The 26,430-nt window shown below is 36.0% G+C and overlaps 1 protein-coding gene across 3 annotated transcripts in view; it reads left to right on the forward strand.

Moving 5' to 3' along the window:
- The window catches only part of LOC105196023, a 103,198-nt gene extending 78,380 nt beyond the window's left edge, over positions 1–24,818 (forward strand). For 2 of the 3 annotated variants that reach the window (XM_039456263.1, XM_026133401.2), the window contains exons 3-7: positions 10,787–10,864; positions 15,070–15,251; positions 17,566–17,764; positions 20,171–20,277; positions 21,296–24,812. In XM_039456263.1, the coding sequence (XP_039312197.1) occupies positions 10,787–10,864; positions 15,070–15,251; positions 17,566–17,764; positions 20,171–20,277; positions 21,296–21,421 (692 nt within the window). In that variant the 3' untranslated portion in view covers positions 21,422–24,812. Of the gene's footprint in view, positions 1–10,786; positions 10,865–15,069; positions 15,252–17,565; positions 17,765–20,170; positions 20,278–21,295 lie in introns of all 3 variants that reach the window. The other variant, XR_003268546.2, reaches the window with a different exon arrangement.
- The last annotated feature ends 1,612 nt before the right edge of the window (positions 24,819–26,430 follow it).

Raw genomic sequence — 26,430 nt, forward strand, 5'->3', positions numbered from 1 at the left:
AAAAGAATTTTACATGAGCCGTCCTTCCGAAATTGCTGCTAAAAAGTTCTGGCAAATTTGCAGCATCGCGTTAGTAGGATTGAAGCCGGGATATCCAGCGAGAAGAAATTATAAATTCACGAGAAACTTCCATATTGAGCGGATAGAAATTTTCTTCGAGAAGGATGCTGACAGGGTTATACGTGTACCGTCGTGTCTTACGATAGAGGTAATCCTGTCGATACTGTTTGTAAAAAGAATTCACTTTTTCTTGCGGATATTGAACACCGATAGTCGATCGTTCGCCATTTATCATTTGCTTACAAATTCTTCACGTGTTCTCTTCAAACTGTCGCACACTGTTAAAAATTGGCAGCAGAATTTAATGTAACGTAACGGAGGCAGGAATTTCAAACAGGTACATTAAAAACATTTAACGTACACTTAATATAAATTTTATGCTGTCAAAAGTGCACTGAATTTCGTACACATGCTGTTCAGTAATAGATACATTAAATCTAATGCGTAATTTAAAAATTGACATTTTTAACAGTGCAGAAGAAAAGGAAGTATCTAAAGTATATGGAAAAAAAATGTTTATAATTGCAATATCGTTTAACAGTTCTTTAACAGTAAAGATTTTGTTAATATGTATAACGTAAAAAAAAAAGGTACGATATACCATTTGCGAAGATTTCCCCTTTACGAGAAAGAAATCTAGAAAGATGTTGACAGAATTATATCTATACTAGCGCACCTTATGAAAAAAATAATCCCACCTGTCCCATCTCGTTCGTTCATGTTTGTCTATAGCTATTACTTAGGTCGTAACTAACGCGCAAAGAAAATTAGAACGTGTCTGGGTAATCTGGTTTTTCCGTCGCCGTGATATTATTCGACAAGAGAAAAATCAGTACGCCGGGTATTTTGTCGAGTGGGCGGTGCACGTCGGTGTGAAATTATTCGATAGAAGAGACGCTCTTCGATATCTGCCTCGACGTGTAAGGATGCAGTGCCGTCTTTCAGTGCGCGAAACTCAGCCCCAGATTGAACGTTTTATCATTTGTCTCTCTTATATCTATTACGCAATTACATTGCGATTGGAATACGTCATCGGCTGACAATATTAAATTTTTCCAGCTTGACATAGATGAAACGCCGTGTTGAAGGTGCGGGGTACTTTTCAATTAAATATACCCATCTCTCTTCTTATACGCTCATACATAAACGAGAACGCGTATAAATAAAAATTGAGAATTATCTCTCTGATTTTAATTTTCGATGCTATAAATATGGAAGAAATTACCTCACGTGATAATTCTCGCAAAAACCACTTATCAGAAAACAATGCAGAGATCATTATTTACATATATACATTCATAGCTTTGAAATTTGAATTCAGCGAAGTTATACCGTTACAATATTTCCGCTGCTCCGGGCGTCGCGTATTGCGAAACATTGCGAACATTACAGACCTCGAATAATTTCGACGCCTGGGGGCCCTCGAGGCCAACGAGACGCGGCTGGGAGGACCGACCGAGGAGAAGTATCGGGCGAGGCGATGTATCAGACGTCTCTCGTTTATCTACTTCCCGTGCAGAGCTCCACGTCCCGACACGTAGCCACTCGGAATCTGTCCGATAAATCCGTGACTCCCGCGGAACTTTCTTAACGACCGGTCGCTATCGGACCCACCGCCGTCGATCCCCTCGGGCGATGGTTTTGCATCGCAATTTCATCCGACGGTGAGAGATCAAACGTGTAGCCTCGCGGAGTTTTGTTAAATGAAGCAAGTCTTGGCTCGTAATATTCTCATTCTCATCGAAACGCTCAATTCGGCATTTTTTTTTTGCCAACGGAATTTTCAAACGATGTCTTTGAGCGGGCGGGAGAGTTTACTTGGAATGAGCCGCCATGAGTTGCAGAGAGTTATAATGAGTTAGAAAAAGTGTTCTCTGAATTTTTATCACGCGAGAGCGTAATGTAATGCTCAGTTTCGAGTGCGTGGCTTTTCTAATGCAATTGAAGGCTCTTTTCAATTAGTTTCAACATTCTACGGTATGCTAAAGCTGAAAAAACATGCGTAGAACTTATTCGAGGATGCAATCGATAGAAAACGGAATGTAAAATATTTTAAAAATACTACATTAAACTTTTTAAAACAAATCTATTTATTTTAAATAAATAATACAATTTTTATTAAAACACAGTGAGAAAAAATATTTTAAAAATACTACATTAAATTTTTTTAAAACAGATCTATTTATTTTGAATAATAATTCAACTTTTATTAATTTACTGACAAGAGAAAAAAAATTTCTAAATTTTAATAAATATTTATTCGAATAGTGCTAATGAAATTTTTACTCATGATACATAAATATTCACTCGGTAAGAAAAAATTATACTTTTAAATTGATTCTTGTACCGAATAAATATATATTTACATTTAGTAAATATTTTATTAGTACTGTTCGAATAAATATTTATTAAAATTTAATAATTTTTTCCTCAATTATTAAAGACAATACTTCACTAATATTGCAATTATATGTAAGAACATTGACATGTGCGTTCAACAACCTCGATGTTCATCATTTTCATATGTTTATATTTTGTTTAAAATTAATATTATGTAAATTATTGTTATTAAGCTGAAGGCTAAATCAAGTTGAAACGTTCCATTCATTGTATTTAAATACTGTGTTATGAAATTATAATATATTCGTTCTATTCGTTTAATTGCTCGTTTTCCCTATCTCTTTACCCTTCTACGTTGTTTAGAAATAATACGACCGTATGAGATTATTATTTGATTAATTTATTTAAAACAAATCTATACATTTCATTTAAGCATATTTATTATCCTAGCAAGTAAATGAAGAGATTGCGTGTGAAAAATGTCATTTAATTAAAGTTCAATTAAATGTTAATTAATCAAGTAAGTTAATTAATTAAAAGCCCACAATATTCTCAATTCAAAGAGCCTTCAATTTCATCTTTTAGAATGATCGTCAATTTGTGCGAATACAGGAAGCGAATGATGAACGAGAGCATGTGCATTCGCGATTGGCGCGCCCTAACGTGACTTCCAATTAGCAGCGGCGGCGCCGGAATAAATTGAATTTTCCAGCCGAGCTCTTAGCGTAAACGAAAATTTACGTCAACGCAACACGAATCCGGCGTTACTCGGACTGAAGAGCTGTATGTGTACGGTATATCGTACAGTTTTTCGCTCCCGTAACGAAAAATAGTGGGATTGCCGGATCGCGGTCGTGCGCGCGCCGACACATCCTTTTCCGAACGGAAACTTACTCCTACGTGAAAACGCTGAAAGGCTCCGCGTCGAGCGGATAGCGATTTTTACTCGTTACCGTTGCCTTTTTCACTCTCTCAGCGTCGCTTTGCGACTCCTCCGAGAGGCGCGAGCTAAAGCATTTTGCCTATAACTGGAAGTCTTTCTCACCAAATTTTATAAAAACATTTAAAACAACGAGATATACATTGTTTTCAGAATAAAAGGGATAGTTCAATTGTTTTTTGTGTATAATAGAAACATCAAATTTTAACTCTCCGTCTGCAATCTGAGTCCTTTTGTTCTGCCCAAGCTTTTTTTTTACAGTTTTAGACTTTCAAAAAATCTAAAAAAATTGAGTGTTACTTTTCAACATCTCTATTACGTTACCAAATACGTCGCTGAAATCTTCATTTAATAAAAATCGAAATTTGAGCAGAGAAAAATTTGAGAGTAAAGTTCCGCTTGTGACAAAAAAAGACTCCAATTGCGGACGAAGAATTAATAACTTGTTAATTTTGTTACATCACTTTCAAAGGTTCCGAAGTCCGTTTCTCTTCAAAAACGATGATGATACAATCGAGAATAGCGCCAGTTCCTGCAAACGTCGCGAGTTAGTGATAACGCAATAACTTGATCCAATTCAGGCAATAATACAGACTAAAAACCTTTTTCCTCGACGCGGCATAAGGCCATCCAATCACGCGATGCTTTCCATTAACAATTGTGTTTGTTATCGGCGAAAAAGCACAGAGTATAATCCAGGCTGCATACACGACCACACTCGCGCGCACCGGGAAAGCCGCAGAGGTGTGGTCAATACGTTTGATCTGTGTGGCGAGATCCGTCTGTGCATCCATCCGTATTCCAGTCGCTCGAACAGCGGCGGCGCCGCTTTCATTGGCGAAAAATCCGGTTTACCGATCTTCAATAGCGCGCGAACATGATGAGAACGCATCTGCACTCGTATATAGAACGGCCTCTGTAAAACGGTTTCGTATCATCGTTAGCGACTATGACTTTTTCATAGTCGCCGACAAATTTAGACTTCTGTTGTATTGCACTTTTTTTTTTAAATGTACTGGGCACCATTTAGTACAGGAGAAAGCCAACTGTAAAGACGCTCATCTCGGAAGATAACCCAATAATCATTCGAGCGCTCATAAATCGCGTTCCTTAAACGACGATTTTATATCCTTCATGAAACCCTTGATTACATTCTAGTATCACGATGACCATTCGGATAATTTAGTACAATCGTTTCTTCCTTTAATTAAATAGTACGAGAGAATTTATTTTGCAAATAAAGTTTGCATTCAAATTATCATTATTTCCAAGTATATATACTTTTTTATATATATATTTTTATATATATTTTTTTTAACTCAATTCAGCATTGTGCAGTGTCCATGGAATAATTACCGTTTGTAAGAGAGAACGGAATGCTCTTTTAGGATGTGGTCCGTGTCAAATCTGACTTGCGCGAGTTTGCGCGCAGTTGCGGCAAAAAAATTCTACTTGAATAGCCATGATTTTTCACGATAGTTGGACAATTCCAAGTTGGACAATTCCAGAGGTAATAACGACGAAAATGATGACACGCTTGCGATCACAAGCTTAACTATCTCCTGAGACCGTCGAGGAAACTTCGGCTGCCAGCGTAAGAATCCTGGGGATCTGAGGAGACCGACCCTCCTCTTACGGGTATACTTAACGATCGCGTTCTCTGGAAGGTTATCGAGGTTACGACTGTTAGGATCGAAGAAGGGCTTCAGGAAATAACGTTCATCGCCAGACAAATCGTCTCTGCGCTTTGTGTCTCCTTGCAGAGTGTTTTTCCGCAAAAATGCATCGTATTACTTTAAGGTAAATGCTCCAGTAATCGGATACGGTGCAGAGTCAGGATTGTTAAATCTTTGTAGAGATTTACGATATAAAGTGATTTAATTATACAATTAATTGAAATACGAAACGTTATTGTTAACATACAAAAATACAAAAAATTCTTTAATAAAAACTTGTAAAGCACCTGAATAAACTAATACCAGACAATAAGAATAATGTCTTAACAAATACAACATATTTCTTCAAAAATTTCAACAACATTAAAATACAAATTCTTATCTATAATTGTATAATAAATTCATCTTTTTTATAACATTAATTTTTATAATATTTGAAATAACCTATCTTATATATTTTTTAAAATATTTAAAGATTACAATTACATTGTAATATTATTAAAAAAAACATTGCTTAATAATAGTGAGTATAGGAATATGTTTGATCACTAGGATATTCACTTTACGAGCCGTAGGAAATAAAGAGTTTTCGCGTCATACATCACATAATATCATATAAACATATCGCGTCGGTTGTTGAAATACAGTAAACTACTCTCTAAATCTAAATCAGTGTAATCTTATTCCTATATTTATAACTGTGGTAATCAGTGACTATTCACTATTTTTCAGTGATTCTGATTCAGAAGAGGGTACTCTCACTGACCGAATCAACGTATCGTCACTGAAAACGGACTATTCACTGTCTTTCAGTGAATAATACACTGATTCCAATTTAGAAAGTACGCGAACCGCGTTGCGGCGTCTGCGTGAAGTGGAATTAATTTCTAGCCAGTGTGCCTGCGTAAAGTCTATCGTATTTTCTCTCTTCCAGCTTTTTTCTCGTGCTTCCCAATTATTCATTCATGAAATTCAATTACAACGCGCGATGGTTTATTCTAAATACATCCTCGTCTCGAATTCGGTAAGTGCAGAAGACCTCAACCCACTCGAAAATCCAGATCTAGAAAGTATCTCTTCCTCGAGAGTTTTTCATCGCGGAACGGATTGCCGGGGTGCTGGCGCGACTTTGGAAGATAACGAGGTCGTTGAACGACAATCACGTTCGATCTTCGAGCAATCGAAAACGACCGTTCACTTAGACGGCGCGTGCCGTTGCGGAACGAATCCGTTTTGTACGGTCCGAACGACAATGCGCTTGTTGCATTTTGGCATCCAGCCCGTGCACCGAGGAAGGAACCTCCTTTTCCTCGACCACTTATTCCGCGGGATATATCCCGACGCCTCGTGATCGAAGAAGCGACGGTTTACGAGAGCCACGTAGGAGACGCGCGCTGAATTTCAATGAAACCGTCCGAAAAACCAGTGGAAAAGACGCGACAGAGTACAAATGCCGGACGACGTGCTCAACCCCCTCGCCTCGTTGGCTCGACTCGACGCGGATGAAATAGCGGATAGTGCACGATACTGCGTGACGTACGAGTAGGGTTTGGAGCCTTTCGTTGGCAATTCCTCGCGGGTAACTTGACGTGAGTCCTCTTGAAAGAGAGTCACGATGTGGCGTTGGGTTTAGAAAATTTTATAAAACGCAAACGTGATGTGGAAAAAGGACGCGACGTATATCGAAGTTGGATTATACTTGTACCCAGGCAGGTTGCCTTATCCTGTAATGACATCTTATACGCGAGACGTCTCGCGAAATCGCATTTCTCAATAGCCGACTTTTACTATTCGTACCAATCGCGAAATTACGATATACTCCGTGTAACGCAGAATACACCGAAGAGTTCAAGCAAAATTTACATTTCCTCCTTTATACGTGTCTGGGGCTTTACGCGGTTCGTCGTACTATCTACGTAGCGCGCATACGGCGGATCATAAATGTGTCTTTACTACTGCTAAGTTACGCGCTTCGAAACGAGCGTACTACGTCAGAATGGTACTCATCGAAATTGACGAAGTTTTAAACATTTCCATAAGAATCTGGGAGGAATTAAGGAGTCAATGAATAAAATTATTCTTACGAAGAGAGATAATCATATCTACGTTTTCTCTCGGAAAAAAAATATATATAGTCCGACACTTTGTACTTCGAGATTTTATGTGGAAAGCTTCTCTATTACTCCATTTGAATCCACTAAATTCCCGCGAGTCGACGAAATGCAATTACCGAGTAATTCGGAGGACTATAGGGGCAAGACGGTGCGTTTTACAGATTGGCAGCCAGCCAGTTTCTCTCCTCGGCAAATCATATTATCTTAACGAGACTAGATAACGCCCTTTTGTCGGCGAACGATGACGCCACGAATGTATCGCGCTTGCCCGACCAAAAGCTGCCGCAGTTAAACGCAAAAGAAAATGAGAAAGTTCGCCATTCGCATAATTGACTACCAGGGCAAATTGCGTTTCTTGTTATCGTCGGTTCTATCAAAATTCCGCGATAAGAGCTCATGGAAAGAAAGGAAATTATTGTTATACCTATACCGAAAGGATAACTTTATTCAGGATAAAAAAGTTATTTATTACTATCTTTTAATTTTTTTAATCTGATATGAGTAGATGTATAATATAATATTTATTTTATTACGCTATTCATTTAATTTATTTTGATAACTTAATCTAATATGTTCATGAAGTGAATAAGAAATAATATATATGTATACTTCTTAAAGTAATATATGTATAATCTTATTTTTTTTTCTTACATAACTTATAAGTAAATCCTTGTGTTACTCTTATCCAAATTTATTGAACAGAACTCTTGCACAGTAGTAGTATAAAATAATAAACACGTATGTTTTTTATCGGCAATCGAATATGTTTAAAGGTGAAATCAGTCTTCCAAAATCGGCTAAATTTTCTTTTTTGGGTTAGAAAAATAATTTTTACAATAGCTTTCTAAATTCTATACAATTTTTACATTTATGAAATTAGGCTATTATGCTTCATTCAGAAGTTCTAGCAAAAAAAATTTTTGGGAGTAATTTTTGAAAGCTGATTTTACCCCTGAAATGATTAGTGACTGACTACAAAAAACTACATTTATTATTTTTGGTTACTATACATGTGTACTGAGTTTTAATAAGTTCAACGAATAACATAAAGATAGATTTATTAGTCTAACATATACATTTATTAAGTCAAAATTCTCTATGATCCCAATTTTGATAAAGTGGACTAATTTAATGGATATGTACTGGATGTCTGTATCGAAAGTAAAATCACTATAACACGATGGTCACGTAGCGAACGGTTAAGTGGAGCAAACACAGAAAAGTTTATTTCTACTATTTTGTAACAAGAATAATCGTTTCACCGTAGAAAGCCTGTCGAAGTATCGCTGCTAAAGCGAGTTTACTCGCCGTTCTCGTTGGCCGAACGTTCTCCATTATGAAGAGCGAGATAATACAGATGTATAAGGTGTCTTATACAAGCTGGCGCTCAGCCAAGCTCGCCGAGCGGGCAGCTTCACACTAACGAACACGACAGATGTTACGAAACTCAGTTTTCCATATTGCGTGTCGACGAGGAAGCGCATTATTCCTTTCACGCGATCATCATTTTTCACATTATAAAATAGACGCAATAAAAGTGGCCGACTGTAGAATATAGTTGAATAGCAAATTTTACAGGCACGTTCTCTTTGCGACGAGAATATTCCACCGGCAATTAATCAAATTTCTTTGGCAAAGAAAACTCGCCTTCTCAGAGTTGCTCTCAGAAAAGCCCAAGTTTTTTAGCGGTTGACGGTTGTCCTCGAATCGTTTTCCGTTTTGCCGCAATGAACTTCCGCACCGTGGTATACACAAGACCGTAACAAAGAATACGAGGAATGTAAACTTTTGGCTTTGTAACGGCGAGACTTACAAAGCCGTAAAAGAGGATTGTGGAGCGTTTCCGTGCGTTTTGCGCTACGAGGAAATCCTCTGCCCTCCCTCTTTGCCCTCGACGAAAGTCTTAGCATTACCATGTTTACCATCACCCGTTAGCAACTTATGAAACGATTCTGCGCAAGAAAGAAATCGACGGAACTATTTTCCCTCCCGCAAGGGAAATGTTGCGGGAGATAGCGGAAACTTCGCTGAATACACTCTCGTGTTACTTGCTGCGATATTAAATGCGTGAATTATCTCGGGATATTCGAGCCGACTTTACTCTCACGCATAATGGCGGGGGTGTGACGATACTTCTTCAAAATTTAGAAGTTTCCGAAATTAACTCCTTCTTGCATGTAAACTCATTATGATAATAACAAGCGATGTATTTATCTTAAAATCTGTAGCGCAAAAAAATTTACTCAATTTAACTTCAATTAACTAAATTCGATTTTCCTTCGGAATCTTCAGCAGCAATGATAAGTAGTGAAATATTAATGCAGACGGGAGAAGCCCGACGTTTAAGGATGCATCCGACTTACGATCCCTGCAAAGTAAATAAGATTTGAAATTTGTTAATATTAACACTTGAAATAAACTATATGCATATAAAAGTTGAATAAGATTATATTTTTATTTAATAACATATTTTTGTAGTTTATCTACGCTATTTGTTATTAAAAATTAAATTATTTTTTACAACATTAAGAAAAATCTCAATTTTTTTGTGCAAGTACTTTAATTATTTAAGATGATTTATACAAAGTTTTATTGTGATTATCCATTTATTTTGTAAGTAAATAAATAAATTTTGTTTATTTTACAGAATTGATTTCTACATCGAAACTTTACATAAATCGTCTTGAATGTTTAAAGCATTTAAAATAAAAAATTTAGATGTTTTTCAGTATTAATTATATTTTTATAAGTAGACCACACGTCTACTTTTTATTGAAATAATTTTTTTAAAATTTAGATAGAAAATCACGGCTAAATTTGTCTACTACTCTCAAATGCAATATAAAACGATCTGTAATTTTTTTCATAATTTTCTTAATATTTCGATAAATGTCCCATCCTTAGTCATTCGGAGCTTTATTTGGAAATTGCGGAGCACAGTTAGGTTGCCCCGGTCTCGTCTCGCGAAGGATTATGCCGGCCGAGAGGATTAAACATGATAGAGCCATCCATTGTGTCAGAGACGAGAAATTTCGCGTTTCTCGATATGTACAAATGGACGACCGGTCGCGATCGTTTATATGCATGCGACACGTGCTGCACGTGCGATAATACAGGCGAGTCACAGCTGAATTGTTATAGATAACGGTCGCATCCAAACGGTACTCGGCGCGGCGGCAGTGGCGGGGGGAGCGAATCGATCGCTTTAAAAAGCTCACCTCGATGGTTGCTTTAAGAACAATCCCGTGTTTTACGAGTAAGAAGCTTTAGCCTGCTTTTCCGCACCGCCGCGTTTTATGTCGTCCCAACACGGACGGACGCGAGGGATGTTGGTATTTCTCGTCAAGTCATCCACTTGCCGGATGTACTGAGTGACGTTTACGCTTCTCCCCCTCCCCTCCCCCTGTCCTCTCTCATAGAGAGATCGCTCTTTCTCATCCTCTCGGTAGACCTCATCCATTATTCCCGCGCGTCTTTATTCCGCGTCCTTATTCGAAAAGAGCGCTCGCGTTTTCGCTAATTTGACTTTGTAATGTTATTCATCGTGCGTCGAACGGTTCGAAGCTGTTTAATTCAAAATCGCAAGATATTGTATTTTGTTTCGCTTGCGCGCCGGAAAACAAATTCTCTCTTAACTCGCGCTCTGTATGTTTCAGCCAGCACCAATCTCGTGGGCAAGTTCACGCAGAGCGTGCGGAGGATCGTCCAAGACGTGAAGGACGAGGGCACTTCCAGTAAGTCCGAGCAATATTTTACTGCATTCATCTCGCGCGGGAGTTTAATTAAACTTTAGCCGCTATCTTAGCGAATCGCCGCGACTCAATAACCTTACGCTGTGAGAAAGACTGCGGATGAAGCGTTCGTATGCTTCCTCTTACTTTAAGAATGTTTTTATACAGCTCGCTAATAAAATCCTCGTGAATTTATGATCTTTCTCGATAATCTTCCCCAGAAAAATGTAATCTAATAATTTCTGAAAGAAAAAAGAAAGAAAAAAAAACTTGCGAAAAACTGAAGTTTTCTGAATACAATTTGTATATATAGAGGAAAGTCGCCAATACTGGCCCACCTCTTCTAAAGCGGCACTCCCTCTATTTCTCAGAAACTAAACATTGCACTGCATTAATTACTGATAATTAAAGAAACAAAAACTCTTAGTTTATATTGTATATTCATGGCTTTTTGTCTCTATAAAATTTGCTAAAAACAAAATCTTGAAAAACAAAAATAAAATTAGAATGATTTTCTCTTGCAAATTGCACAGTTGAAACTATAGTGAGTATATTATTGGTAATTTTAGATCATTTTATTAGTTTCCTAAAACTGTAGTTTCCTAAAACTGTTTGATTTATATTTTTTTACTTTTATATTATATTTTTCTCGTAATGCGGTGTGAAACATAAAATTACTATGCAACATAAAATGGACCGTCTCACTCTGTGAAAACGGACAATAACCATGAAATCTTCAACTACAATGTTGGCAGATGTTTCATGAATTTTTTCACATTTTCTTTAGTATCTTGAGATAGGAAAAGAAAGCGTTGGATCCACGCATGTATTAAAAAGGTGCAAAAAAACTTATAAAATAAAAGAATTTAATTCTAGCTTTATAATTTTGTAAACTTTGTTGTTTAATATATAAAAACGTTTTATTACTTTATCAATTTCATAGTTAACTCCTCCTCTACGGGGCCGTGTCTGAATTATATACTATTACTGCTTAGAGTGCCAGTTTGGGGCCCAATCTCTCAGACGTCCTCTTTGGATTTTATGTTGCAAAAACATTAATTATTACAAAATAACAGTAGTATTATAAAACTGCTATACCACCTGACTGTTATACTACCTAACTATAGTTAAAGTAAAAAATTAAATCATTTAAAATTAAAAATGTTATTTTAAAAGTTATTAACTTTATTATTTAACTTTTAATTTTTTAATTAGCTAACCCAGCAAATGAATTACGAGAGTTTTTAATATCGTGTGATGCAAATAGATCTCTCTAAAAGTCGTTAATCGAAAGACGCGGTAGTCTTGCGTAGCGAAAAAGACTCCGCATTACCCATAGTCCGTAGCGCACAAGCACGCCGTCTCTGTTAAAGCCCCCACTCGGGTCGTTGACCGCACACGTGCTTGCCGTCTGGGCCGCCTCCCCACTCTCCGCCGGCCGAGGAGAGTGGGGAGGCGACCCAGACAGCGCACACGTGCGCCTGCTTACGGAGGGCCTTGTGCGGCCAACGACCCGAGTGGGAGGAGTGGGGGAAAGGCATTAACCGGCGTGACTTGGGTAAGCGAATCTCTCGCTGCGCGAGACTACCTCATCAATTTTTGAAACATTGTAATATTGTATAAAAGTTACAAAAGGTTTCTGCAATGTTACTACAAGCTTGCGATGAAATGTCCGTAATTTTACTACTGGTTTTACTGGTGGAAGAAACGAAACGCAACGCCAGTAATTTCCATTTCTGCGAACTGCAGTTTATTTTTACTAGTAAAAACCCATTTTCGAACAGACTATAAGAAATATTATCCAAAAACAAAATGGATGGTGCCAGTATTGGCGACTTTTCTCTACATATCTCTATTATGAGGGAAGGAGAGAGAGAGTAGAAAAGTTCGTAATGATGAAAACTCGGCAAACTTTAACTTCTTTCTATAAGACATAGGAATAAATTGAATACAAAATGCTTTTATGAGATATTTACTGTACTGAGAAAGGTCTGGAAAGGTCAAGACCAAACTTATGCAACATGTTAATGAGCGCGAGTAGGTAAAAGAGTTTATTACATCTGAAAATGCTTTATTAAAAAGTTGTAAACGTTTAAAAATGTTTATCAATTGTTATAATAATTGTAATAAACGTTCGGGGAATATTCGAAAGATCGACAATCATTATTTCGATAAATAAAAACCTTTATTCTTGTAGAAGAAAGAATTTTTGAAAAATATGGCAATAAAAAGCTATTTTCAAAGATGCAAAATACATGAAGCTATTACAGCCCAACCCATCGTGCTGCGTAAATCGTTGTTTTACAGAAATTGCGGGTGATCTAGATGGTATATTTAATTGAATCAAACGATATTATGCTTCAAAAGCTTTCCAGATTTTATAGAATAAACTAAAATACAAAAACCTGATAAAAATCAACAAAAGCATAAAACACAAAAAAAATGAAAGAACTAAAGTGCATTTTATTTTTATAAAATAAAAATAAATAACAGTATAAAATTGATTGTATAGTTAGTTCTATAGAAGATTGCTCTTTAATTTAAAAAAAAAAAAAAAAAAAACATCTTGATATCTTTCACGTTATCTCTGCAAAATCATAGATTATTTACACCGCGTGCATTGTAAAAATCAACAGAATCAGAAGAATTTAATGTAATATAACGGAAGCAAATTTCAAGCAGGAATATGGAAAACATTTAATGTAAATTTAATGTTGTCAAAAGTGCACTATTTCATGTATTTCATGCACATACTTTTCAGTTATAGAAACATTAAATTTAATATGTAATTTAAAAATACATTGAATTTCACAACATTTTAACAGTGAGTCAGACTGTAGCAGCTTCACAAGTTAATATTTGTAATTTTGCAAATAATTTTTCATTGTTAATACATAAAATAAAGTCTGCAAAAGGATTTTATATTCAATTCAATTCCATGCCTATATTAACAAATCACAATTTACTGATTTATCATCCATTCCAAACCTTTATATTCGTTAGAAAGAAAAATGTGTATACATGATATCTCCTTTAGATTAGATCAACTCTTGGACACGAATTTATTATAACTTCGAGTCTCGTTTAAAACTATTAGATTAGATCGTCAATATTTTTAATTATTTTCCGGCTGCATTCTAAACGAATTAAAGATAAGTGGCAAGCGTTCGTTCCAAGTACAGCATTTTCGATGAATCGGCAGTGGAGACGTTTATACATATCGCTCGGAAATAAGTGTCTGGCAGTCTGCCAAGAGTGAACGTTGTTAGTTGTCCCATGAATGGAATCGAAGCGGAAACTCTTGTATTCGGTCGGACCGGGGAGTAACGGTGTGTCGGCTGTCGGTGTATTAGCTGAATGGACGGAAACTTCGCCGTCGGCTGAGAATTCTGTCAAGCTTAGATTAACGCTTTCCCATCGAATGTAGAACTATGATTAATTCCGACGTCAACATTCCCGCCTCGCCGCCTCGTCGTGTCGGTGAAATGAGATCAGATAAATTCCTAACGTACGATAATAACACATGTACAGGGTATTCACGACCTCAATTTAGATGATAAATTTCCTAAGGAATTCGAAATGAATTTGAAACGAATCGATTTTATCTTTAACAGTCGAGAACATCCATTACCTCTCGCAATTCCTCGACAATTTTCTAAATTGTAATCGATTTATATTCTAATCGATTCATCAAAAAAGTTAATTAAAAACTAAATTGTTTAACATGAACCAAATAAGAAAGCGATCGATAAAATTTTTCGGACCTCCTTGGCATATTTCTTTCGTGTTGCTTGAAAATGTGTTTCGTGAGATCTCGTTTATTTTTGGAATTCGGAACTTTTCCTACAAATTTGATGAAACTACGGGCGGAAACGCGTCGACTGGGTTGCTTATCGCGTCGCCTACCGTGCTCGATTTATTTATGCCGAAACTTTCGACATTATCGCGGTGTCGAGTTAATTGGAAATTAATTGAAGGCATTCGCATGCGCACTGTCTTCGTCGTTCCCGTTCGCGTTTAATTTAACGGCCCTGTTAAACGCGACGCGCGATGATTGAAGCGCGTGATAAAGAATATCGATCGAATGGTACTCTCACGAGGGGTAAAATGCATCGATGCACGGCCGAGGTATTTGTAATCGAGGGGAAATTGCCCGTGCCTCCGATACTTTTACAAATTGCAATACGGCTTCTCTATGGCGAACGCAGGTGGACAAACGAAAGAGGAGGTGATCGAGACGAACGAGAGGCTGAGAGTCGTGAGGATACGTCTGGACGGCAGCTACGACACCGCCAAGAGGGCCCTCGTCGAACTGATGTGCAAGTACACCGACAGCAAGCAAGTGCGCAATGTGTTCCAGCGTTACAACCACCTGAAAAATATGATCAAGGTAGGTCCCGGCAACCGGGCGTCATAATTGGATGTAACGCACGTGTTTTTGTTCCACGAGCGCTTTGTGCTCGGCGAGCGTCAGTCCTAGATTGTCGCTTTGACGTAATTACATTGTAATTATGCCGCCCGCGGTTTGTACCAGGTAAACAGCGAACGGAAAATGGCAGCTCGCTTCCGCTGAAACTCGGTCGAGTCGCTGTTAAGGAATCGCTAAGGAACTAATTATTAACTTGTAACCATAATGTAAATTGTAATTAGCTTGCTGAGAAATTTATAATTGACTTTGTCCGAGTTATGTGAGATGACAAATAATTCACTCCAAATCCAAGTGTACAATTTTTAAACGCCTCAACGTGTAAAACGTGTAGTTACTTTTCACACATTTTTATTCGTGTAATTTTCGTACTTTTTACACGTATAGACGTGTATCAATATTAAATTGCGTATCTGAACGTGTAAAAAGTGCAAAAGTTACACGCATAAAATTAAATTGATGCTTAAAAAATGCAAATGCGTAAAAAAAGCTACTGACTACGTGTTTTACACACTTGAATTTGCAGTACAGGCCTGCCGATTTTTGACCGGAATAAAAAAAAAATGTGAAGAAAGGCAGTAACGAATTGTAGATAATTATAAATTCAGATAATATAAAATATAAATTTATCAAAAATGCGTGGGTTACAATTAATATACTACTCTCTAAATTCTTCGGAGTGGAATCTCATTCTAAAGAGTGAAAATCCTGTCAGTCTTGATAAAGAGTGGCTGGATTTTCACCCTTTTAGAATAGGATTCCACTCTTTTAGATGAAATTCCACTCCAAAGAATTTAGAGAGTATATTTAACTTAAATCGGAAATTTCTCAATAATACGTAAATTTGTGAGCCGGATCTGATATTTAGTGAAACCGATCGAGAAGCGATAATTAAAAAAAAAACCGACACGTTAAAGAAACAGCGAAAAAGTGGCGGATGTGCAATATTTTGTCAGTAAACAGGCAACAGAGCGCAAAATATCCGGACTTGTTCGCGTGTAACTCGTTGCGAAATTCACAGCTGCGCAAAAAATCGACGGACGGGCAGCAACGGCAAAGGGAAAAATTTGAAACGCAGACGTTTTATTTTTTTTTCAAGTACCTGCGTCAAATGCGCGCTGCAGCGGCGTGGCACGGTGCAACGTTTGCTGTCCGAGAGATAGATCGCGTATCCGCGGAACAAGCAGCAAATAAAGATGCACGCGAAAGATAGCTAGCATGATCGCCGGACACGTTGCTGCATGCAGTCACCGTGGAAGAAGAGAGCGCGCTTTCAGTTTTGCTTTTTTCTCCCCTTTTTTGTTGTTTTTTTGTTGCCTCCCACGGGTTGCATACACAGCGATTTGCGATCGTTGGTCCCGCAGGTGTATTCGTTCGGGCGACGACGTTTGTTTCTGGTGTGAACTTTCGTTTCAAGGCGCGTACAGGCTGCTATCGAGAGAATCGAGCGCGCGGAGTTTTTCCCTGTCGACGGAGGAAAAACCAACTTGGGATTAATCCTGGAGCGATACGAAATAAAATTGCCCCCTGTAAATCGCGCCGTTTGTTTCATCGACGGCCGTATAATCCCGAGGTGTATTGTTTGAAGTGCTTAGCAACATGCGAGAGGAAAACGGAAACAATATAGGAGCACTGTAACGCAGATATAATCGTTATTTTTTTTTTGTAAGGGTAATACATAAAGTTGCTGTTTGTTGCGGCGTTGAAATTAACTGTCTTTTCGCTATTATCGAAACTAAACGGTGTAAAGTGATTAAAATTGATTTTCATATGAAGCGATTTCAAACAGAATATTAAGAAAGCGGTACTACTGAATTAAAATAAAATAAAACTACGTTAACGAACCGTAAAACGAATTGAAAACAAAGAGAAATTAGTAGAATCATATTGATAATATTTTAATAATAATTGTCGCATAATCGATAATTAATGTAATCAAAATTACAAAAGTACAGAAACACGCGACTGAAACGGCTTTTAAGGATCAGGCACAGAAGAATTTATAATAAAATATTTTTTCAGACAAAGTGTCTTTACAGATGTAAACCATCATTTCGGACATAAAAACAGATTAATGATGTTACATTCGCGGATGAAATCAATCTTCTTAAACCACGTCTGATGAATGGGCTAGTGACTCGTTCGAAGACACGCGGGATAAAAGGATTCGCTGTACAATGGCCGATCGCCTTGCACAAGCGCGCTGCTTTTTTCCCTTCATTTTTGTTTCTGGTCGTTGCGACGGTAGCCCGAGCTACCGACGGTTTTGCCCTTCCAGGACGTAATTAAGCTGGAGACGCAATATTGGACGCTGGTGGATATACCGAGGCAAGAGAAGCAGGAGACCGTGCCCGCTTTCGTACTGCGTGCCTGTTCCATCATGGAGAAGACTCACAAAAGCGGCGAAGGCGTGAAAACTTCGGCGCGTCTCGCCGAGGAGGCCGAGACCAAGAGAGAGCGCATCGAGAGACTCGAGAGTGAGTATTCCGGAGTGCAGTAATCGATCGTTGTCAAGGAGTAGTAATAGTGGTAGGTTTTGCCGGAGGAAGAAAACAATTCTCCATTGTTCTCCTTCGATTGTTCTCCGTCCATGCCCGTTCGTTTTCCTAGCCGCGACTTTGATTGTTGTCCGACTCTAACGCCTTCGATCGATGCGACTCAATGAATAGGAGAAATCAATTAATTTATTTGTGAGTCAATCTCGGCTCGTGTCCTTTGCCTCATTAATTTTCGCTGAATGAGGATTTAAACCCAATTTTCAGTTCACTTTTAATTTAATTGCGCGGTGAGAACTGCTGCTGCGAATACAGATCTGAAAATAATTTTATTGAACCATCAAAATAATTATGACGGATGCTCAAGCACGATGAGCAATGCTGTAATAATTATATTGATGGACTAACGAAATTATTTTCAGATCTGTATTCAGCTGAACTTTTAGATACTTTAGCAAAATCATTCTTTCCCTGTGTATATTTAATTCCTGTAAAGAATATTATTTATCTTTTTTAATTACATTTTTATAATTACAAAAATGTACATTATATATTGTACGCATTGTGTTCTGCGCTCGCAAAAATAATTGTAACATTTTTCGCGCTGTGCAAACTATGCGGAAGAAACACGATTCAATGGCTGTCCCTTGGAAAGCTTTCAAGTCTGAATAATATATCATTTTCCGTCATAGTATTCGAGAGATCGGAGATATCAAAGTTCCACTGTACCATGGAACGTAACCGCACAACACGTTACCATCAGTTTTATTATGTTCATTTCATATTAATATTTTTAGAGACGCAGATATTGACAATATTAAAAACGTTGCTATTAATTATCAATATTTCGTATAAACATTTTACTGGCGAGACATTAGAAAATTGGCGAATTTCTTTCGAGGCGAGGTAAAAAAAAAATTTGAATCCTGAGAAATAGTTAAAAACTCATAGAATTAAAAACTCGAGAAATCAGAAAGCTACATACTTTTTAATTAATCTCTTTTTCTCGTCTCGTTTTTACGCCAGTTTTTACGATCTCATAAATATTCAACAGATGTCTCGTACAACAATTTATATAATTTTTCCAGAACGTGGAAGATTTATGATATATTTTTCATTATCGCGGTATGCGGCGCAAATTATTTGAAAATTATTCTTTATTTTGTGTTATGCACTCCCTAAACACCAATGTTGTCGCGATACTGCACAATAGCGCGCTCGCGCGTGATTATCGCAAATTTGTAAATTACTTTGGCAAAAAGGCGAACTTATTATTATCAACGTAAATTGTCGATAGCACGAGCGCGCCGTGCTGGTGCTGTAATTAAAAATATTCACTACGGTACAGTACTTTGTTCTTTTTTTTTCGCTTGCTTAATCACTTCCTCTCTTTGTTTTATAGTAAAATGTAAATTTTAGTTGAAACTGTTCGCTACAAATAGCTCGTACCAAATGGTTAAATTGGAACCATTAATTAACTTGGTTAATTTATTAGAAATTTTTTTCCAATTTTTACATATATATCTTCTTTTATTTTATTTATTTTGTTATTTTACTTTGTACCTTTCCTTTATATTGGTTTCATTTTATTTTGTTTTGTATTTTGATAGAGGGAAGAATCGAAACAAGCTGTATTTTTAAATATACATATTTTAATATATATATATATATACAATTTTATTTTAAATGTATAAATAACAGAAACTCTATTATCAAAATATTTCCGATAGTTGCGCTGAAAACAAGTCTATATATTCAATAGACAATGAAAGCCTTTGGAATAATATTTAAAAAAAAAAATAAAAGTTACAGGAAGTTTGAAAATATTTGTCTGATATCAAATTGCTGCGCCAGTACTTTAGTTTGATTCTGAACTACATGTACATATTAACGGCCAATGTTTCCGCTTAGTTTTCATTTTGTCAGCAAGAGCAATATTTCTCTGAGCGTTAATTAATGCCTCTCGCTGAAAAGCCAGGCGAACTACGTTGATATAACATGCCGCATGCAACGCATCCGACATTGGTTTGTTTTTGTGTCCGCTTATTAATACTAAAAAGTTTCGTAAAAAAAAAACAAAAATTTGCTTTTCGTCAATATACGTATACGTATGTAGCACTTTTATATTGCGCGATTGACACGAAAGCAATCCCGTGAAAATAATTAATCATACGGAATGTCGTGTTATAAAATCTATTGTTATAAAACACAGCTGGAATTTTTTAAATAAATTGACTCCGTTGCCTCTTCATTAATGCTTATTTTGAACATAGAGCAATCATGTTTTTCTTGATCTGATATATTTTTTAAAAATTGTATTTATAAAAATCGTATTTGATAAAAAAAAATTGATGAAATGAGTTAATGAGTATGATGTGCTTTGTACAGATATGACGACGGCGCAAATCGAAGCTGAAAACACCCAAATGACCAATGATCTGTATAGATTGCTGAAGAAGTACACGGGTCTCAGGAACCTCATCAAAGTATTGAAAGTATGTATTTCGCAACGCTTAACTTTACGAACTATTACACATTTTACATGAAAATATATACTTTATTCATTACATTGTGAGAATATATTTTAATTTTAACTCGAAATTTTATAAAATTACATTTTCTTTATGTTTTATAAATGATGTAAATCGGTTTCAACATCGAAATTAAATTTCAAATATCCAAAATGTGCTCTCTAAATCAAAATCAATGAAATCTTATTAATTTGCTCTGCTATACTTATAACCATTATTATCAGTGACTATTCGATGTCTTTCAGTGTATAATACAATAATTCCGATTTGGAAAACACATTAATTCACTAATTAATTTAATTAAAAAATTTAATCCTTTTAATCTTTCGTTTGCATTGTATTAATTCCTCTCAAATTAAAATTTGTTGAAAAGTTAATTAATATACAGTTAATTGATATAATAATTAATAAAATTAATATATTTAAAAAAAATGATAATGTTCTTTCTGATCAAAATAGATCTTTGACATGAGTTATATCGATTGTAATTCCACTATGATGGTCGTAAAAAGATAATACTGTTCAACAGCAGCGAAACGTAACACCAGCTGTCATATTAGGACATTGTTACGATCGCCCTTTTTCTTTTTACGTTCCAATAAGTTACGTATCGCTACTCTTATAACGTTTTGCAGTCGATAGTACAGCGGTTATCATCTACTCATTTTACGTTCTTCTTTTATGACGTGTCAAATAAATTGAAGATTAAAGATGACTGAAGATATAGTAATATCAATCACCTTACCTTGTTCTTTGATTCTTCCGTGAATATACACTCGGAAATTGTCATGCATAATGCCTCATTAAAGTCGAAGAAACCGCTCAGACGCATTTTAAACTTCTTTAAAAATTCTTATTTACTTAATACTAAGGTATTCCTTTTTTTACCTTTTATTATGGCTTGACAATTTTCGGAAAAGATTTGATTCGTTAAATTTTGATATTTATTAACAGCCGAAATAAGAGCCATTTTCTATCGCAGGAGGAGTACAACGGCTCGAAGATGTATCCGATGTTCCCGCGTTACACGATACTGAAGGATATGATAAAGGATATAATGCACAATCCGGACTATATGGAAGTCTGTCACGAGGTGGACCAAGCATAGCGGCCCGACCCCCTCCACCGTTCGCCACGTATGACCCTGTAAATTCTTCAGGATCGCCACGTGGTCGTCGGTGAAGGGGGTGAACCACAGAACGCTTCAGCTTCGACTGATAATTTTCATTTTTGGACAGAGTAATTCCTGTGATCTTACGTTCTATCCTATATATCTGCGAATTCCCATTTTCCCTGACCCATACCTTGACACAAGCCATTCGCCAACAAACTTCATCTTTGTTTGTTACGAATCTTGGGGCAAATCTGGAACAAGTTGCGTCACGCTTGTGCCAATCGTATACAATTTCTCGCAGGTAAGTTAGGCCCTCCTGCTCCTCTTTGCGCGTGTTTCGTAAAGTTTCGGCAAGAGGTGAGAGAGATGACAAGGGGTTGAATATCGCGCTGAAGTACGCCATCGAGCATCGTGGAGTAACAACGGGCATCTCTCGACGTACTACAGAAGAGCGCCGGAATATCATGAAGACGGAATAGTCGTGGAGTCAAGGTAGGTCATAAGATCGTTCTCGTATAGCTATGAGAATGCTGCTACTTGCTGCTTAATCATCGCGAGAAAAAAAAAGAAACAAATCGAGAACGGAAAGTAAGCCTTATTTGATGCTTAATAAAGATAAACATATTTCACAGAGAATAAGAGAGATAAATTTTTTTACACATTTAAATGATATTAATTTATGATTAAATTCGAAATAAATATTGAGAATTAAGAAGATGACACCGCGTTGAATTTTCGTAATTCCGAGGTGATTAAAAGATTTGCTGATAAAATATAATAATGATATTCTAGAACTTTATATTAAATTCAGTATTTTTAAAAATCCCACTTGTCACTCTGAAGAAGAGAGACTCGAGTCCTTCCAAGTAAATAAGTCCAAGTAGCAGGATTCGCGAGATTCCAGCGTAGAGGCCAAGAGACGTTTTACATAATTTCTGATTTTGGATCGGAATAGTCGCTCGCACGTCACAAACAAAAGAGGCTAGATGCGCTATTATTAATAGTGAGTGTCGTATGCATGTGATATACCGTAATTAATTAGGAATAATTCGCAAGATCTACGGGGCGTCGAATAAATATTCGTATAAGACCGTGAGCGTGTGTTTGTACATAAGTGTAGCTTGTGTGCGTGAAATTAGGCGTGAGGATTGTGAGAGTAATGTCACTGTGGAGCACATTATTACCTGCTTCCTGCTGTGTAGGACTCTCGTAATAAAGGACGTCGTCGGTCTCGCGCCGACCGAATATTCACTTTACCTACGAAGAGGACAAAGATTAAACTACTCGAGACGCTCGTGCAACGCTCTCGAAAAAAGATGTATTTATAATGAAAAATATTAATTAATGATTTAACACTTGGAACTAAGATTTACAATACGGTTAACTTTGCATATGAAGATTTTATTGGAATATTTGGATGTATTGTGTGCATATATGAATTATATATTTAGCGTGTAAAATTGGGAATATTTGAAATCCTCGCTTTTTATCTGCGAACAGAGACAGAGATTAGGCGGTTTGAAGCGTTTGAAAAATGCTGAAAATGATACATTAATGAATAAGAAATATCGATGAATGATTTAATACTTCAGATAAGAGTAAAATTTACAAGGCCAACTTTAAATGTGGAAATTTTTGTGGATTATTCAAATCATATATTTGGTACATTGAAATATTTCAAATATCTATGTATACTTAAGCAGCATTTTATAAGACGTGAATGCATGTCTTGAAATTGAACAATAAATTTAAAATGTATGAACTAAAATATAGATACAGATTTACAAGTAGAACTACACATATACGCGATTTGAGTTTATTTCAGCACTGAATATCTGGGGATGAATCGTAGATTCGTACCTACATAAAATATTATTGTATGCATTTTTCTTTTTTTTTTAGTCCTCGTGTTTCAGCTTAAACGAAACGATCTGAATGATACTTTTTTCAAGTCGATTTCAATTAAAAATCTATCTTTTTATAATTTACCATTTTATCAATCACTTTTTTTGTACGTAATCAATAATGTGCACGTAGAAATTTGAATATTAATCGGCTATTCTATCGTATGTACAAACATAAATATTAATGGTTCCCCGTATAAAATACACGCAACGCCTTCATTACGAATCGCGAGATTATAAGCTAAGATGGTATTTGCAGCGTATGGATCAATTAATATTTCTTTCGTGCGAGAGCAGAACGGCAAGAATGTCACGTGCATGCATTTTCATTTTTAACACGGCGCGAGATTTTTCAGAACATGGATATATTCATACGCTGGTTAGGATAGTATATTCGTACATAAATTTAGCGCTAAACGCAGTTCTCGAGTTTGTATTTGTAATCGGGCGCGATTTTTGAGCGCTAGATAGATCACATTGAACAGAAGGGAAATTATTATAGATGATAATTTAATAATTAAATATCGTTGAGGTTTACGTAAAACTCACCGTTGAACAGCCGCATTTAGCGTAAATATACAATGAGATTCCGTATGCTTGACGATAATAGTCGTGAGTAACGTTCTCCGTACCCATTAAATAACTTAAAAGATAAGGTATTAATTAAATATATTAATTTCGCATAACATATCACCAACGTCACGTTTACCATACACACTCCGATGAAAAAGTCCTCGAGAAATTATGCGAGAAGTGCTTGGGACGAAATGTTAACATTATTCAAAGTACCTTCCGCTACCTTGCGAGAAATTTAAAAGCATTTTAAAATCAAATCTGAAAATTTTTTGACAAAGGCAATTTCCGCTTGCTGGTCGAGAAATCACAATGGAAAAAAAAAAATCAAAACAGACTCTAGCTGGAACACGAGTTGTTCCGAGCGAAATTAACGAGTAATTCTGAAATGATTAAAGCCACTCTCTCGTGCATCTGGATAATTCGCGTGGAAGGATGAAAATCTGTTGATAGTCGGTGTTGTGTTAAAAGTCAAAAATTTTCGCAAATCTTTCCCGATGGACTTTCGCTCAGAGTATTTGCATCTGTGTGCATATGAATATGCATATCATGCTGTTCGATATTGATAAACACAGGGGATATCATCGGATCGGTTGTCCGACATATAAAATGTGCCATGTTCTCCAAGTGCTATACCTCATGTAAGTATTTACGTAAAGATGACAGAACCCAATATAAAACGCACGTGTTACACGGTCGCGCATAATGCAAAATGCAACGTTTTACACGTAAAATGCAGTTGCACCGACGTGAATCCTAGCGCCAGCAATTAATTCCAGATGCAATCGTAATAGGAGGATCCTCTATAGGATTTTGTTCTTATATCATTAAGGTCTATAAGCGTGTAATGATGTATACTATATACTAAAGTACGTATAAAAGAAAAAAAAATGGCTGACAGCCCGAAATCAAAATACAAAATATAATGCGCGGCAGACATTGGGACGACGAAATGAAGGCGCCGCTTCTCGCGTTGCCCTTTCCAATGTTTGCCGATGGTTAGTGCTCCCCCTTCCCTCGAAACTGTATCTCGCTTTTAAACCGTTCTAGTACTGTGTAATCAAAACGAGTGTAATTTATCAAAGTATCTAATCAAACCTAAATAGTGTCCCCGAACGTCATTCACGAAGCTGGATACAGGCGAGAAGCGTGCAAATAATGTTCCAAAATCAAAATGGCGCTTTTTATCTGCTAATTTTTAATTAAACGCGTAAATCAAAGTTTTCACAAAAAGAAGATATTTTTAAGAAGTGTTCTCTCCTCTTTTGAAGTAACATCGATCACGCGGAAGTCAATACATTAATGGTTTAGCTTCGTTTTGATAGGTCTCGTGATGGATGAATAATAACTTCTCTGTCATCACTCTCCTGATGTAACAAACAATGACATCAAATTATTAAGCGCCAGTAATCAATGACGTTATATTGTGACAGTATATTACGCAGCGTATTGTTGCGCGAACGTTATAATTTGAAGTTCAATATCTGTTGGCATTTAGCAACGAGGTTGCTGACAAAAAATCAAACAATCCATCAAAATTTATATTGACTTAACGAAAAATCGTGGTAACATGTCTGCATCCAGCACGTTCATAAAATTTTTTCATCGCGTTAACTATTTAGACTAGTGCTTTTGATGTACATATTTAAATCTTATTATATATTATATATTATGTATGTATGTATATATATATATATATATATATATATATATATATATATATATATATATATATATATTTAAAGAACGTAAGAGAACATTAGAAGAACGTTGATACAAAAGATATTCAATAAGTTTTCATACCATATTATAATTTATTGGTTATATTATAATTAAAATATAATATATTGATTATCAATCTTATCGTTATTTTCTAATGTTTTTAACAGCAAAGTTATATTCTAAAATAATTTTTTTGAAAAATCTATATATGATAAGATTTGCAGGGTATTTCCAAAAAAACTTTAAAGAAATTTTTTTTTAAATAAAAATGGAAATTCTCTATGCATCTTTATGCAAGCAGAAATATTTTTGATCGACCGATTTTGTAGAAATTCTCAAAAAAACTTTTCGAAATTAGCATCACTTTAAAGACAAAGCTTTCACATTCCGTGTAATCGGAATATATTTTCCGGCACTTTGGAATCTCTAACATTCACACGTCATATGAAAATCTTTATATCTATTTATCTGTTTTACGATGCAACTTATGCAAAGATATTTATAGTCTTGAATAATATATGTGACCAAAATAATTAATCTATAAATCTATGGAGTAATCCATACATGACAATGTAAATGAATATCAGTTGAAAAGTCTAAAATCTCTCTCTCTCTCTCTCTCTTTCTCTTTCTCTCTACAAAGATTTAAATGCTAACAAAATTATTTGTATTATTCATATCGACAAATTATTTGTGGCAAGTAAAAGTGTAAAAATTTTTGTAACAATTGTGACATTTTTTTATTATAATAACAGTTTTTATTACAATTACTTTATGTAATTCAGTTTTATTATACATGAATTT

The sequence above is a fragment of the Solenopsis invicta genome, chromosome 12 (genome assembly GCF_016802725.1).
Source record: "Solenopsis invicta isolate M01_SB chromosome 12, UNIL_Sinv_3.0, whole genome shotgun sequence".
Lineage (NCBI taxonomy): Eukaryota > Metazoa > Arthropoda > Insecta > Hymenoptera > Formicidae > Solenopsis > Solenopsis invicta.